A 16094-nucleotide genomic window follows, 5' to 3' on the forward strand; every position below is an offset into this window, starting at 1 on the left:
GAATGAAGAAATGTATGCTTCATCTCAATCTTTCCTCTCTTTTATCTTTTATTCTAATTCCCCCTCAATTCATCAAGGTTGACCGTCAGTCTCAGTTCGTCCAGGGCTACCGTCTCTTCTACCGACCCAGCGGGGGAACCTGGCTCCTCCAGGACATCAACTCCCCCTCGGAGCGCAGCACCATCCTCACCAACATGCTCAAAGGAACTGAGTATGAGATAAAGATCCGTCCCTATTTCGATGAATTCCAGGGCAAGGACAGCCGAACGTTACTGGTTCGAACCCCGGAAGAAGGTATTCAGTCTGGTGCCTTCTGAAAATGTCTGCACCAAAAACAAATTCAAAGAAAGTCTCTTTCAATAAACGAGGCTAGGTTTTCTTTGACATTACTGGGCCTTGAAAATAGCTGTTCATTAGCCTGTCTGACACCACATGAATCTCAGTAATGTTATCTCATTTTAGGGTTAATTTTATATCCTCCGCAATTTGGGTTCATTTATATTGATCTCTGTTTTCATTAAATTCAGCCGCCACACACTGCGATTTTTGCTGCCTGAGGTTCACAGCAGCCTTATATTGGTTGATGCAAACTCTAGATTAAAAACAAGGGAGCAGATACTTTTTTTTGCCACCAGCGCTTTATAGACTTTGGATTGACCTGCCTGAGTAGCTTAGTCTGGCAAAAAAAAAAACATTATTAACTTTTTAAAGCACTCAATAAAACTTAATCTCCCCCCACCACTGTTCACTTTCATGTTCCTTGACTTGTGTTTTATATGTCCTCACTTCTGTTGCATTGAACAGTTTTGTTTTTGGAGCTTAGTACTGACTTGTTGATAATTATTCCATTCATTGTGCTCACTATGAGGATGCTGATGAAATGACATGAATGTTGTCCTTCGTCTCTCACAGTCCCCAGTGCCCCACCCAGAGCTGTTACAGTGGCAACACTGAAGCTAAGCAACAGCTCCAGCATCAGCGTTTCATGGGAGCCTCCACCCAGCCGGATGCAGAATGGCATCATCCAGGAGTACAGGGTAAAGACAATTTTAACAGCTTCACACAAAGGTTGCACTCAATGTACAAAAGTATTGAGATGATCTACAAACACACACCAGTAACTGAAATGATCTGTAGAAGAAATTCCCTGCTGACTGTGTATGTATCCTAACACAGGTTTGGTGTGTGGGCAGCGGTGGCGACAACCAGACGCGCTACTACATCAACAGGACGGTGGATGGAAACACGCTGTCCACGGTGTTGAAAGGCCTGATGCCCGGCGTGCTCTACCAGGTGGAGGTGGCGGCGGTGACCAGCGCTGGCATCGGCACCCGCAGTCAGCCAGCGTCTGTCCTCATCAGTGAGTCCATGGTGACAGGAACAGTGTTGTGGGACAGGATGCCGATGTACTGGAGACAAACATCTTCTGCGACCCTGACCCTACTGTCACAATGTTTATTCATTATTTATTTTTAGAAATCTTTGGTGTTGCCCTCCGGGCGGCATTGTCTGTCTCTCTCTTTGTGTCTGTCTGATGAACTAAACAACTATCAGAGGGGTCGCATGAAATTTTGTGAAGACATTTATGGTCCCTAGAATATTAATTCTAATGTTTTTCCTGAAGTGCCTCCCTGAGGTTGACAGTTTTGGTTTTGAGTGAGATTGATCAACAACTATTGGATGGATTCCAGAAGTTTGGTGTCAACTACCATGGTGTGCAGATCCTGATGATTTGGGTGATGATTTAATTGAATTCATCTGGTGCCATCATTTGGTCAAAACATCTAATCTGTTTAATATTTTGGTTTATGACCAAATACATGCAAAACTAATGACAGTCCCAACAACCAACTTTGTGTTAAGTGATAATTAGCAAATGTTAGCATTCTCTGCATTCACACAGAAAGAAATGAATAAACACTGAATGAATAAAACAACAAATTGAGAATCTGTAGTTCTCATATTTTGCCCTCCTCCCTCCCATTTTCATCCCCCAGAGCTGCCAGCTGAACAGCCCTCCATGCCAGGCGGCGGAGGCGGCGGTGGCGGCGGTGGCACCGGCGACAGCGGCGAGGAGAGCAGCGTGAGTCTGGCCGAGCAGATCACCGACGTGGTCAAGCAGCCGGCGTTCATCGCGGGCATCGGCGGAGCCTGCTGGGTCATCCTCATGGGCTTCAGCGTCTGGATCTACTGCCGGCGCAAGAAGAGGAAGGAGCTGAGCCACTACACCGCCTCCTTCGCATACACACCAGCAGGTCAGGAACAATGAGTCAAATGTGAAATGGTATTTTGTTATTGACCCGAGGCGCTCTCTGTCTGCTTTCTGATATGATACCTTGCACTTATGGCAGAAGTCATGGAAATTACCTTAAGTGGCATTTAGATTGTAGCCCAAGGCATTTCTCATTTAAATACATTGTGAAGCAAGTATGATTTATCTAATAGAAAGAGGAAAAATAGCCACAATGTAATCCTCACATTTTGGCCCTGAGTACTTGTCTAACACCTCTTTATTTCTTTTTGTGACTGAAAACTTTATACACAAAGTCTGCTGTAGTTTACTCTGAGTCTATTTAGTGCAGCAATGCTTGCTTTGAGAGATCTGTGACTTGACACATTTCAGACAAACATGCATGATGATGCATGATGTACTTGTGTTCTTTGTTGTGACCCTGGCTCTACTGACATACACAGTCATACACAGTGGATACATCAAACCTTACAGAACTGAAAACACTTCTGTGGAATATAAGCAACATCGCCCCTCACTGTCCTTCTCTCTGTCCTCTGCAGTTGGTTTCCCTCATGGAGAGGCATCAGGACTCAATGGAAGGTAATCAGTTAAATCCTACATTTGTATTCTGCTATCTATCTGTACTCTGTTTAAATTCACAGTCAACAGTAAACTGGGCTGGTAATTGTAAATGCGTCCCACTGTCTGTCCATGCAGCTTTTCCCTTGCTGGTCTTTGTATTTCCATCTGGACAGTCGTTGCTGTTGTGCTGTGTCCCACCATGTCTTAGATTAATGCCAGAATGTCTCTGTAGGCCCGGCGTGCTGGGAGGCAACATGGGCAACTACCCGTGGCTGGCAGACTCTTGGCCCACCACCAACCTGGTCCACAGCGGTAAAGAAGCCGTTAACTGCTGCACCACCAATCATGACACAGCTGAGAGATACTACAATGGTAGGAGGCTGCTTAAACAGACGAGTTCAGTGGATACAGTATATGAATGTTGGTTTTTGTATTCTTGTGCTTGTGTAAAAGCTGTTGTGGCAGATTTTCCGGTCAAGCTGAAGCACAGTGTCAAAACCAAGCTAACAGACTCCTAACAAGCAAGAAAACGGCTAAATGTTACCTCCATCCATGTGTAGAAGCTGGTATCTCCAACTACCTGAATCAGACAGAGAAGTACAGCATAGGTGGCTCCACCGAAGGTCCCATCTACAGCACCATCGATGCCACCAGCGAGGACCTGCACAGCTTCACCTACGCCCAGCACAACTCCACCACCCCCTATGCCTCCACCTCCATTATGCCTTTCACCAACCAGACGCAGACACCGACCCACAGTGGCGAGCAGCAGGATGATGGACACTGGATCACCCAGCCGGGACCCTCCGGGGCTCAGTATGCCCAGCCGGACCGCTGTAACGGTGAGGAGGGCACCAGGAACGAGACCTTTTCTGTTTCTGTTCAGTATAGACGGATGCAGTTGCCACAGGTTACCAACAGAGCCGGTGCAGCACATGCTGTTCAGGTCTCAGCATGCAGTGCTTGTTTGTAAAAGCAATGCATTGTCTTGCTCCAGTTTGCATCAACTGACCAATGACTGATCCTGATCCCGGCTAAAACCAGGGCGATTGCGCTTTCGCCAGCTTTGCCTCCAGGCCATGAAAATGATTATCTTTCAGCTTCTCAAATGTTACACAAGATTTCCCATTTTTTCATTATTCAATGGTTTTCTTCAGTATTTTCATATTTATCTATAATTATTTAATTCTTTCAGAGCTGGAATGATAAGTCAACTAATTGATTAGTTGAGAATAAAAAATTAATCTGCCGCTATTTTGACAAGCATTTCTACCAATAATTGTCTCAGTTGCGATACTTCCTGCTTTTCGTTGTTGTGTGAGATATTAAACTGAATATTTTAGGGTTTGCAGTGTTGGTTAGATAAACAAGCAATTTGAAGATTTCGCCATGGGCTTTAACAGATGCACTGATTAATCAAGAAAACAATGAAATTAATTAAGACAAGAGTCATCATTAGTTGCAAGCCTTAATTCCATGATTTATTTTTTGTATTTTTTTCTACAGATATTTGTCTGGTTATCTAACCTCTCTACGTTTACTTGCTATTTAAATGTGATCTATGAATAAATTCAGTTGACTGAGCATCAGTGATGCACATGGGAAAAGGACACTTTTTTAAAGAGTCAACTGAAAATAGTTATTAAAAAAAATCTCATTTTCTGCCCCATTGTGCCTTACTCTCATACCCATATTCATATCTTCTAGCCACGGGCCTGCTGGGATACAGAATGTGTCAAATCATCCTCATGATGAATGAGCTCAATGTGACAAAGTAGTGTCTTCAAATGAATCATTGTGTTTCTCTCTCTGTCTATTTTATAGGTAAGCCCAAGCAGAAGGCGATGGGTAAGGCTGTCAAGACCCCGTCTCTGACCTGGATGGAGGCGTTGCCCCCACCTCCCCCAATCGGGGAGCTGGAACAGTGTGAGCAGGACGACCAGCCCCCAGAGCATGAGGACATGGACTTAGGGTGAGCCAGACTCCCAGTCCCTCTCTTTCTCACATACACATCTCTATAAATTAGTATTACACTGCAACATCATCAATTAGACTTACTGTCACCTCTAACAGGCACATTAAGCATCGAATCCGACGCGGCTCTTGTGCCCCCGGCTTTAACAACTCAATCACCTCGGCTGTGGTCAATTGCTTTAGTGATTTAGCTGTTTTCCCTACCCTTAAAACACAATTAGCTGTGTTGCTCTCTGCAACCTCAGAGCAAACTATCATTCAGTATCACGCTTGTAGCAGCAATCCCGCCCAAGAACGCTTAGCCTCCTGCAGTTTGGCCAAGAGCAAGGCCCTGTAACTCAGCTGCACCCTGAAGGAACAGCATCAATCTATAAATGGCCTCAGAGCTGGCTGGAACTGAAGGCACTGACACAACAGGCTGCCTCAGCAATATCATCATAAGAACACTTAAGATAAGATCCAGCTGTGTCTCTGCCCCTGTTCATCTCGCTGTAACACTCGTCTTTGTCTTTGTAGCTCGGATGAGGAGTGGTGTCCTCCCCTCCCAGAGAGGACCTATCTGATGGAGGGCTGCGAGGATGGGCCCTCTCCCCCGCAGAGGAACAACGCCTCCTCTCCAGCCACCTCCTACAGTCACCAGTCAACTGCCACACTCACCCCATCGCCTCACGAGGAGGCCCGAGCCCCCCATGACCTCCCCCGCCTCAACCAACTAGACAGCCAGCAGCTGTCACGGTATGTGAATGAGCTCGGCATTGATCCACTGTTTTTGTCTACAGTAACTATGACCCTCGACTCTTTTTCCTTTGACTATGTAACATTTTGGAGACAAAATAACAAAATCTTCCTGTTAACTGTGTGGCTTGTGAAATTCACCCCTGCATCCCTGCACACTTCAGTGCACTCTAGGGTTTTGCTGCAATGGCCTTACTGCCTCTGGTATGACCAGTAGCTTACAGTTAATGTTAGCAAAGTTTAGATACTAACTATTAAAGCTACATAGTCTCTCTTTAATGCATATTTTTACACTGTAGCTGCAAAGTTTCTTACAACAACCGCAATCAATTTTTCATATTCAGGAAATTAGATTTTTTAGTTACATTGCACCTTGATCCACGTGCACCATTGTTAGCCAAAATCCCTGGGCCAGATGCTAAATTATCCATTGAATCAGCAATGAAGCAGATCAAATCATAACACAGTCATACATGCAATTTATACTTTTTTGATAAACCTCAATCTGAGCCAAAGACTTAGCCTCCTATCCGTAGATTTTTTTTCCTCTCCAGTAACATGTTGCCCTTACTTCCCATAGCAGAAGGTTACCCTGCGGTCCAGTGCCAGTTCCCCAGGCGCCGAGCCCGCCGCTCACCCAGTCCAACCCCAACCTCTCTGGCCAACAGCATCACGGCTCATCAGAGGTTGGCACGCTGCAGTGCCAAAGTCCTGCCCATCGCTGCCTTCACAGCCAGGGGCCAGCTCTCAATGAAGACAACGTCAGCGCGACTACACCCGGTAAAGACACTGGCAGTGCTGTGTGCTCACGCAGACAAGCCTGCAAGCAACGCACGCACACGCGCATAAGCTAACGTTATCATGAAAATTAAACAATCATGTATGCATTCACCCTAGAACTGTGTTGACTTGCTGTTCGGGATTTAAATAATCCATATGCATGACTACATTAAATGCTTCATGTGTGTTCAGTATGGAGGAAAAACGCTGTCTGAGTGTTGTGTTCTTCCCTTCCCTCAAACAGCGCACAGTCGCTCATCCCCAGCAGATACATGCACTCCCCCCAACCAAAAATCACGAGTGAAAAAAAAGGTGTCCAAGAGTTCAGCATACAGAAGAGATATACAAGGAGGTGAGTGGAAGGTCTGCTTGGATCCGATGAGTTCACTTCAGGGACAGGGGAACAGCAACATCTACATTTCTGTCATTACTGCCATTTTCTCAAGTTTAGGAGGTGTCATTGAACAAACAGGGAACAGCTCACTATTGTACGTGGAGGTATTATTTTGTATGAATGTGACAATGACAACATCATAATGTTCTCAGTAGCTGAATATGGAAAAGAGAAAATCACATCCTCTGTCTGTTCATTTCTCTTTGTCATTGAGTGAATAAATACACCCCATAATAATCCAGCACACACACAGACACACAGATATTCTGCAACACCATCTGTGACTGAATATCTACAACTCGGGTGAAAAGGCGAGATGTGAGGTTAATGTTCATGATTATATACATGAATCTTAACTCTTTCTTCCTGCACACACCACGTTTACCAGATAACCACCTGAATATCTCCGACCCTGAGAGCACTTCAGCAGCACATGGCTGCACATGAATCGCACCATCAGAACCCTCATTTTAACAAGCAGAAAGTCATTGTTAATTCAGATTTACCCCTTTTTTCTAAAGGAAAACAACACATCCAGGATTCTCTCAATTTTGGGCAAAAAACAGACAGCAAAAACAAAATGCCCCCATTCTTTTTTTAACGCTGTATTATTATTACGTAACAGCAACTGACACTAAAATTAGCTCTAATGCATCGACTGAAAAAGGCAGCAGAAATGCTCTTCCATATATTCTACACTCAGACATTCTTCATGCATGTTTTCCCTCCACTTCTTTCTGTTTAGACCTCCCCCCACCTCCAGAGCCGCCCCCAGAGGAGAACAGGTTGCAGGGCCCCCAGGGGTGCACAGAGGCCAGCAGTGTGGTGAACAGCGGTCCGTCTTCCCTGGAGAGGAGGGAATACAGCAGCAGCAGTCACCAACGGAAAGGCTCAGGACAGAGACACGGCGACAGTAAGACAACGCTTTGCAGAGTGGAGAGTTTAGACTGTGTTCCTCCTGAAATATTCCACTCCTTGTACAAATGGCATGTTAAGACAACACTTTTTTGTTTCACTGAAGTAGAATAAAAGTTGTCCACTGTTGAAACCACGCTCTGATCTAGCCATTTCCACATTCATGCTGTATCATACCCTACTCCTGCACTGCAGTATTTTCTCCCCCTGTGTTGCACAGTGGGGTGAATGGGACTGGCTGGAACACACTCACCTGATCATTCCTTATGAACGACCACAGCATTTATATCTGTATCTGTAGCATAGCAAGCACACGTCACAAGTTGGTGGCCATTACTGAAAACACAAGGTGCAGTTACAGCTTAAGACCACACCCCATACTACATGCTGACAAATAGAAGGACTTTGTTGTGGTGTTGCCTTGATTCTCCAGTAGATATATCGCTGTCTGAATGAATCGTCATTTTCCCATTTAGACACTGTGCTGCCTTTTAATCAGACCCTCACACTTAACCCCGTTCTCTTCCTTCACCCTCACCTCCTCAGATGAGGACATGATGGCATACAGCAGCAAGGCCGGTTACCTTTCCAGGAGTCAGATGTCCAGCAACTGCTCAACCACAGGAAGCTCCTCATCCAGGGGCTCCACTGGCTCCCGAGGGCTCAATTCAGCCAGAAAACACAACGAGGTAGGACACAGCAACGCTAATGATTTCATCATTACAGCGCGGTTTTATGCAAAAAAAAAAAAAAAGATGTTCTCTTTTCACCTCAAATGGTTTTAATAATTGATGCTTTTTTATATTTATAAGCACGGGAACAAAGACCTGCCATGGAGATGTTCATGTGCTTTAGTTTTATCTACATATCATTACTTGTGCTCCATAAAACACACATAATCTTATACGTGCGGGCGCATGAAAAGAGCTTTTACATTCCCATGTTGCCCACACACACACACACACACACACACACACACACACACACACACACACCAACATGCTCTCAGGCTCATACTTACAGATCTACCATTACTGTCAACTCAGGATAGGCTTTACAGTAACAAACGTGCAAGCCCGCTGCTCTCTCTGGAGTGCACTTCTGAGGCCACACTTCACTGTGGGAGCGCTCCTTTAAATGCACCCCCTGCAGGCTCCCTCGCGACAAGCTGGTGTCTTTTATGGCAGAAGAAGCTGTGCCAGACGAATGGGAAGCTCTGCAGGGATTTCATGCGAGTGAGGCAACGCTTCCAAACAGTGTTTGACATGTCCCTCAACATTACTGTAGGCAGGCAGAGGAGTAGTCGCTGATAGAAAGCGTAGAAATTTGTGTAAAGTCAGAATTACTTTACAGAGCTGAGGCTCAGGAGGTAGAGCGTGTTGTCCACTAATCCCTGGCTCCTTCTGTCCACACTTCAAAGTGTCCTTCAGCATTGAACCCCAAGTGGCTCCTGAGGCAGGCCAGCAAGTATTATATGAAAGATTCACTTAAAGTGTCAAAAGTGAAACATCTCAATGCAGAAACGTGGCCCTGTGAGGGTTTATATACTGCTGGTTTGTGTAATCTATAGAAATCCATCATGTAACACATCAGTTTTCAACACTTTCAGTAGGTTTTGTTGATAGAATCTGAATTTGTAAAGTTACTAGTAACTGTAGCTGCTAAATGAATGTAATAGAGGAAAAACTACAATATATCTCTCTTGAGTAAGTTACTTAGTTACTTGCCACCACTCCTTTTAGTTTACATCTATGCAAAATGGTCCTCCAAAGTTCAAATGTCTGTATAGCAGCAGTCAAACAGGCTACAAGTAAAGCATGAGACTTTACTTAGAGAAGAAATGCACTGAACTGAGCCGGCCAGCATTAGCATGGATTTATGAGAAAAGGACAGTGTAGTAGCTTTGATGCTTTCTTTTAGTGCTGTAGTTGTTAAGTTTAATGCTGTAACCTGAGGCGTCACCGTAAAGCTGCCTGTGCATGAGAGAGAGAAAGGATGGCCCTGTCACGGGTCACTCTGTGCTGACCTCAACACACATCTGACATGGGAATGTAGCAGAGCAACTTGTAAAAGTGACACACACGCGCACAATTGCTCTTTTCACTTGCTGTCAACACATACACACACAGAGCTCCCTTGTATCTCATGCCTCTCAGGTCAATCCCCCCTGTGGAGCAGTAAGGAACACCTCACCCCCCCCAGCTGACCCACACTGGCCTTTTCACGCCTTGCCGGGGACATGAAAGCGCGACCTCTTAATCTGCCATAAAGTTGGAGGTGTTTCCACAGGAAGCCTGGGTTAGGTTACCCCTTCTTCCTGTGGTGTTGCTGACCACTATCTTTGCCCTTTGACCCAGGCGGTCAGTCTAGGAAGGAGGAGTCGGGGGATGGGGGCGGAGGGTGTTGCTGTCCTCGGGTCTGTTACGTCAGCTCTGATACTGGAGACACAATACACATCTGTACAAACAATGGGGACTAATGAAGAGACCCACACTGGAGTGCAAGTCAAGACTCTGGGTTCCACATAAGAGCTCAGCATCACTATACCAAACACTGTTCATGCATAATGATGCTTTTAATTTGAGCAGCACACTTTTTGTGACCAGTTAGATGTGGAGGAAAAAAGACCAGAGACTTGATATCCAGTTTAGGCTTCAGAAACACACACCACGTGTTACACCAGGTGTCCCCATTCTTGCAGGAGCATGAATCCAGACCAGATCGTCCTCCTCAGCCTCTTCTGACATAATACTTTATTTATCTCTCTGAAGTGCTACTTTCCTCATGCTCTGTCTTCAGTCTCTGTGTCTTCTCCTAGCTCTTTATTTATGGTGTGTATGTTGTTAACCTGTGCTTATATGTAGCACAATCTGGGTGTAGCAGCAGCTAAATCACTCAAAGTTTGCTTTCTTAAACTGCGTTCCACCCAGGAACATGAATTATAAAAGGCAGCGAGCTGACAGCTGTAGACTGTTTACTGCATATTAAGCTTTGTTTTCACATTGAATGCGTCCAAGTCTAAAACATTTCGTTGTGTGGTTTACAACATTCACAGGATGAAGGATGGAGCAGTAGTGGGAAATAGGGCCCAGGCTGAGAGGAAATAGACTAGAGTCCTTAGCAGTCCTGACTAAACTGACGCATCCTTGACAAAACTGACAGCTGTGATAAAATTGATTAACTGTGATGCCAAGCCATGAGCAGAATGAGTCTTCTCTTGCTGTCTGCTCCCAGCTTATTGGTGAACTGTCTCTCTCATTTATAGTAACAATTCTGAGTCATTTTAAGAAAGAATATTGATTGAAGATTGAATAATGCTACCTGTCCTTCAGCTACTGCTGTCTACTATGATCCACATGCACCTGAGCAAGGCATTCTGTTCCTGGATCTGTTCATGGAGCGGGGTGGTGCAAACACTTTGCTATATGAGTGCATAAGGTGGAATCTGCCTCAAGCTGTGTTCTGTGTAATGCTTTGAGTTTTTTTATTGATGTCATAATATTTCTGTCTTCCCAGGAAATGAGATAAGGACACCAGCGACTCCGTCAGTGTACCTTCGATGCCTCCATCATCTGCCATCTTTCCACCGTGGACACAGTGAGCTGGACAAGAGGAAATGTTTTGGGTTTACCAATTCCCCAATGGTATCTGGGGACACCAGACTCTGTGTCATTGCTGTGAAAGAAAGAACAATGGACTTCACATTCTGTTTTTTGGTATTACTATGATTATTTATGAGCTATCGAGTTCACTCCTCTCCCCTGATTTGTAAATACCTGTGTCTGTACTGTTCTTTTGTGGGCTCTGGATACAGGGAAAGAGACATATATTGTATTTATGAGGATAAAAAAAACAATGTAAAAAAGTCTGTTATTATAAAAAAAAGCTCATGTCTTCTTGAATGTGCCAACCTTTTTTGTCAAAATGTACGGTATAGTTTTTGGAAAAGCATTAACTACTGTTGCACTCTCTTGTTGTGATGGCAAAACAACAGAAAATATGAAGCACAAAGTGTGTTTGCAGGTTGAGAGGGGCGGTGAGAAAAACCAAAACGAGCGGGCTCTTGCTCCTGGAAGGACGCTTCCCCACCGGGATCCCTGCACCCATGTAGTCCGCTAAGAATGTCATACTTTTCTATGTTTCCTTTGGTTTCTCTGCAGTCGAGTGTTCCAGTGTGCCAGCAGACTGACAGGCTTTATGAAAGTTTGATTGTAACCGCTCCGGCTCCTCTCTTGTCCCTTCTCTTGTTCGTCTGAGGGACTGTTTGCTGCAGTTGTGAGATAAAATTTGCATATACTCCTTCCAAAACAAACAAAAAAATGTCTGTGGACTGACTTTTTTGTACTCTTGTTGTTTTGTAAATGTACAATAAAATACATTTGCTGATCCAAGCCTTTACTCATTTCTTTGGAGAAGCTTTCTTGAAGTGTCGTACCTGGCTGTGCATTTTCTGTCTGTTCCCTTCTAGACTTCTTACCCTCCATTATCTGGCATGGTCACCATTCCAATACAACACTGGACTTGCAGTGGGTGATCTGGCATTTCATACTGGACGACACACCAAACTGAACATCATTTGGAATACTTCGATACCTAATGCTTCACCTATAGATAAATAATGTAGAAACTCATGGAAAAAAGGAAATAAACAGGAGAGAAATGAACAGAAAAACATCAGTCCTGAAACTGCACTTTTTCTATTGGATATTAAAGCAGCACTCTTATGCCTGTATGTGCAGTGTTATACATGCAGTTTTTGGTTGCTGAAATTCTTTCTCCTGTCCATATTAACCATCGAGAAGGCAATACGAAGTCTTCACTCTGTGCTAAAATGTATTCTCAAGGTCAGCTAAAGCTGATGTTAAAGTTCCAACAGCCAGTAAAAGAAGAAATCTTGTTTTGATGACATTGCTTGATGAGCACTTTTTCCTTGATGAGCTGCGGTGGAGGAAATTTTCTGCTAAAAATACCCTAAATAAGTAGAAAAATACTCACCTCATATATTAGCTTCAGCAAAAGTACATTTTCACACAGACAAAGGCCTGTGGATTTGAAGTGCTCTCCTCTCTGCCAGTGTAGACAGGACCAACAGGCAACCATGTGGCCTACTTGTGGGCTTATGAGTTATGTTTTAAGTCTTGAAAAATGTGAACTCGTCTTTTAAGTCAGAGGCAAAACATCAATTTATCACATTTAATCCAATTAGTGACAATGAATATACAGACGCATGTGGTTTTATTTAGTGATTTATTTAATTAACAATTAACGTATTATTTCATGAAAGCATCGTTTCACATGTGCTTGAAGACACATCATTGATACTGGCTATATATTGCACTCTTCCAGGAGGTTTCGTATTGGCTGGGTAGTGTAACTGCTGTCAAACTGTTCAAGGTCATTCACAGCTTGATGTCACATGAAAGTCACTGAGGTGTCCAGAGGCATAAAGGTCACATGGCTGTCACATGAATGACGGTGTGAATTTTAAAGACATGCATTCATACAGCATTAAAAACAGTGATGTTTTTAGTTATCTATCCATCTTCTCATCTTCCTCCACTGTTCTTAGGGTGTTTACCATCTGTGCAGTAGATTCAGGCCTGAGATTCTTCTTGATATACAGTAAGTCATATGAGTTAGCTATAAGATGCAGGTTGAAAACTGTGTGTGCTTGTGTGCTAGCACAAACCTCTAAAGACTCCTAATACACAACCTAACACAGCCAGCATCCAAACTTCTTGAAACTTTCAACTCCTGGACAAGACTTTCCAGTCAGACCTAAATAAATAATAAAAAAGTGTTCCTTATTGCAGAAGTTCTGCTTGATTCTTAATCTCCTAATGCTCCATTCTTCCTCTAGCTTCACAGTGCATTGCACCTTGGCGAGTGCAGCACGCACCGAGGAGCATGAAATTGCCGAGCTCTCTGCTCTAAAAGTGCAACACACACTCCCGCTCTCTGTCCACCTGAGACGAGGCGTGCATTACCCTCCAGTGCTCTGCAGATGCTCGCTGTGTTGTGGCATACACAAACTCACTAACTCACACTCATACTCAGCTACACATATACATGAATAGCCTTGGGTGGGTTTCTCCTTTCAGTGATCTTCCATCAACTGAAAAGAACATGATAAGATGCTGCAGCATGGCTTTGTTGCGGTCCACAGACAGAGCTGATGGGGCTGGCAGCAAAGTGAAAAAATGAAAAGATCTTCAAAAGGCATAGCTGTAGAGAGAACGCTGATCAATGTATTGAGATTTGATTGACATGCTTTCTAAAGACCTGATACAACACTTTATCATGCAACCACATAGATATTTCAGTACGCTCATAATACACATAGCCTTGGTGGAACAAACAGGATAATTGGATTTGTTTTGTTGTAATTGCTGTTTTCTTTTGACATTTAAAGATACATTTCTGAAAGGGCTTCATAGATATAGAGAGTACTGCTGCTCTCCTTTCAGATGAACGTCATTGTGAGGACTTGAATAAAATCAGGTTGCACAAGTTTGGGTGGTGAGGATGATGATGATGATGATGATGGTGACGGTACATTCAGTCCAATGAAATGGCATGAAAACTGGATTTCAAAAGCAAAATATGTATTTAATGTTGATTTTGAACACACACACACACACACATATACATACATTATACATATAATGTTGCATCTGTTGTGTCTGTACTTTTACTTAAGTAAAAGTAGTGAGTAGTTCTTGCACCATTGGCTGCATTTCTGTCAACTGTTAGTTTGACGTTTGCGTGTGGTTTGAAAAATAAGACACAGTGTTCTAGTAAATGATTACTTACTTATTGAATGACAATTTGATGATAGAAATTGGATGGGTTTTGAAAGGCACCCATTTATTTTCCAAAAGAATTAAAATGGCTCATCAGATACCCACTGAATGGGCTTTCTGGGACTGCGGCTGCCATACCATCAAGAGGTCAAAAAGAACATTTTGCCCAGGACAGATTTTCAGAGGATCAGATATTCAGTTAAATCCAAACTTGCATTCTTAGTCTGTTTATGTAACTCTAAGGCCCTCAAAGTTTTTCCATTATGGTAATTGCTGTCCTGGCAAGGAAGCTGCATGTCCTTACAGAGATTAATGCATATTATGTTAGCAGGTTGTTAGCAAGAGCAAAGGACAACAGATAAGACAATGAGAAGATTTACGTTACTGACCTTCTACAGTGTGACCCACAACACCCCTTACCCTTTCCATGCCCCCTTCAGCTTCCCTCTATCCCTCCGTCCCTCCCCTCTTTCTCGCGTCCCTCAGCTATAAATCATTTTGCTCATTCATTAGGCCAGTGTCAGGGCCGAAACGCCCACCGGGGTCTGGGAGAAGGGGGCCGATGGCCTGAGTGGGGAGGAAAGAGACAGAGACAGAAAAGTAAGGATGAAAGGGAGGAGATGGCGTCGTTTAAAGCCCTGTTCCATCATTCCAAAATGTAACACACCAATTTCCATGTTAATTTGCCCAGTGACAGCAGAGATGGATGTATGTGACTTTTTGGCTGATGTGATGCATACATAGAGACGCTGAAATGAAGCCATTATGTAGGCAGCAGGGTCAGTGGAAGTAGAAGGTAAATGATTTAGTGCCTCACAGAGTAACAGAACATTCAACGCTTAAGTGATGTTATAAAATGATCAATATTTCAACCTTTTATTTGCCATTGACATCCAGTATATCTTTATAGATTTAACTGTTAAATCTGTTAATCTATCCAGATATAAAAATATTCTTTGGGTGAAAAGACCTGGTCAGCTTCATTATATTTCCCTTTATCATATAATTATTACCTCAGCATCTCTGAATACAGGTGATGTACCTGCCTATTTTTGGAACAAATCCATGTGAAGAACCACATACAGAAATTCATCGTGACGAGCGCTGTGTTACCCATGACCTCCACTTCTATGGAAAGAAAAGTAGTCCCAACTTGTTAAACACTATGTAGGCCCTTGTTTTACAGTATTTTGTACAAAGTTTTAGCAAATTTAAATTTGGGCCCTTCCTCACTTTGAGCCGTTTTAACTTTTAACATAACATTCATCCATCGATTAAGCCTTCATGGCTTGAAAATTTTTGCTAATTCTTTAGATTCTGGAAAAAAAAGAAGAAACAAAGAAAACATTTAAAGCTCTGTTCTCTGAAAAAATCTATTGCCACAAGGGCTGTTTTTCTTGAAAAGGTGACTTTTTGGAGATACATGGTTCCCATGTCAATGGGCTAAAACAAAATGCTAAATGAACAGGGACATACGGATAAAGCTAATGTCCATACTTACCAGCAGTCTTGTCTCCCAATAAATGTGCTAATGTGCAACACACGAGCGTGTGTTAATGTGCCGAAGCAGTCAACTGGCCCTGTGTGACTGACAGAGCAATACTGAAGCAGATCACCCATATGGGTGCCATTGATTTCCAGTTAATTGAATGATTACTACTTTAGCATGCAACACCAC

At 43.5% G+C, this 16094-nt stretch overlaps 1 protein-coding gene across 4 annotated transcripts in view; it reads left to right on the forward strand.

The window, feature by feature from the left end:
• Positions 1–11949, forward strand: part of robo3 (roundabout, axon guidance receptor, homolog 3 (Drosophila)) — a 76540-nt gene extending 64591 nt beyond the window's left edge. For 2 of the 4 annotated variants that reach the window (XM_041953102.1, XM_041953104.1), the window contains 14 exons: positions 78–294; positions 913–1037; positions 1177–1360; positions 1998–2255; positions 2794–2833; positions 3048–3187; positions 3376–3657; positions 4640–4787; positions 5306–5524; positions 6105–6304; positions 6549–6656; positions 7444–7611; positions 8160–8302; positions 11130–11949. In XM_041953102.1, coding sequence (XP_041809036.1) covers positions 78–294; positions 913–1037; positions 1177–1360; positions 1998–2255; positions 2794–2833; positions 3048–3187; positions 3376–3657; positions 4640–4787; positions 5306–5524; positions 6105–6304; positions 6549–6656; positions 7444–7611; positions 8160–8302; positions 11130–11141 — 2244 coding nt within the window. In that variant the 3' untranslated portion in view covers positions 11142–11949. The remainder of the gene's footprint in view (positions 1–77; positions 295–912; positions 1038–1176; positions 1361–1997; positions 2256–2793; positions 2834–3047; positions 3188–3375; positions 3658–4639; positions 4788–5305; positions 5525–6104; positions 6305–6548; positions 6657–7443; positions 7612–8159; positions 8303–11129) is intronic. The other 2 variants (XM_041953103.1, XM_041953105.1) reach the window with 1 other exon arrangement.
• The last annotated feature ends 4145 nt before the right edge of the window (positions 11950–16094 follow it).

This window comes from Chelmon rostratus, chromosome 14, assembly GCF_017976325.1.
Source record: "Chelmon rostratus isolate fCheRos1 chromosome 14, fCheRos1.pri, whole genome shotgun sequence".
In the NCBI taxonomy this organism is placed as follows: Eukaryota; Metazoa; Chordata; class Actinopteri; order Chaetodontiformes; family Chaetodontidae; genus Chelmon; species Chelmon rostratus.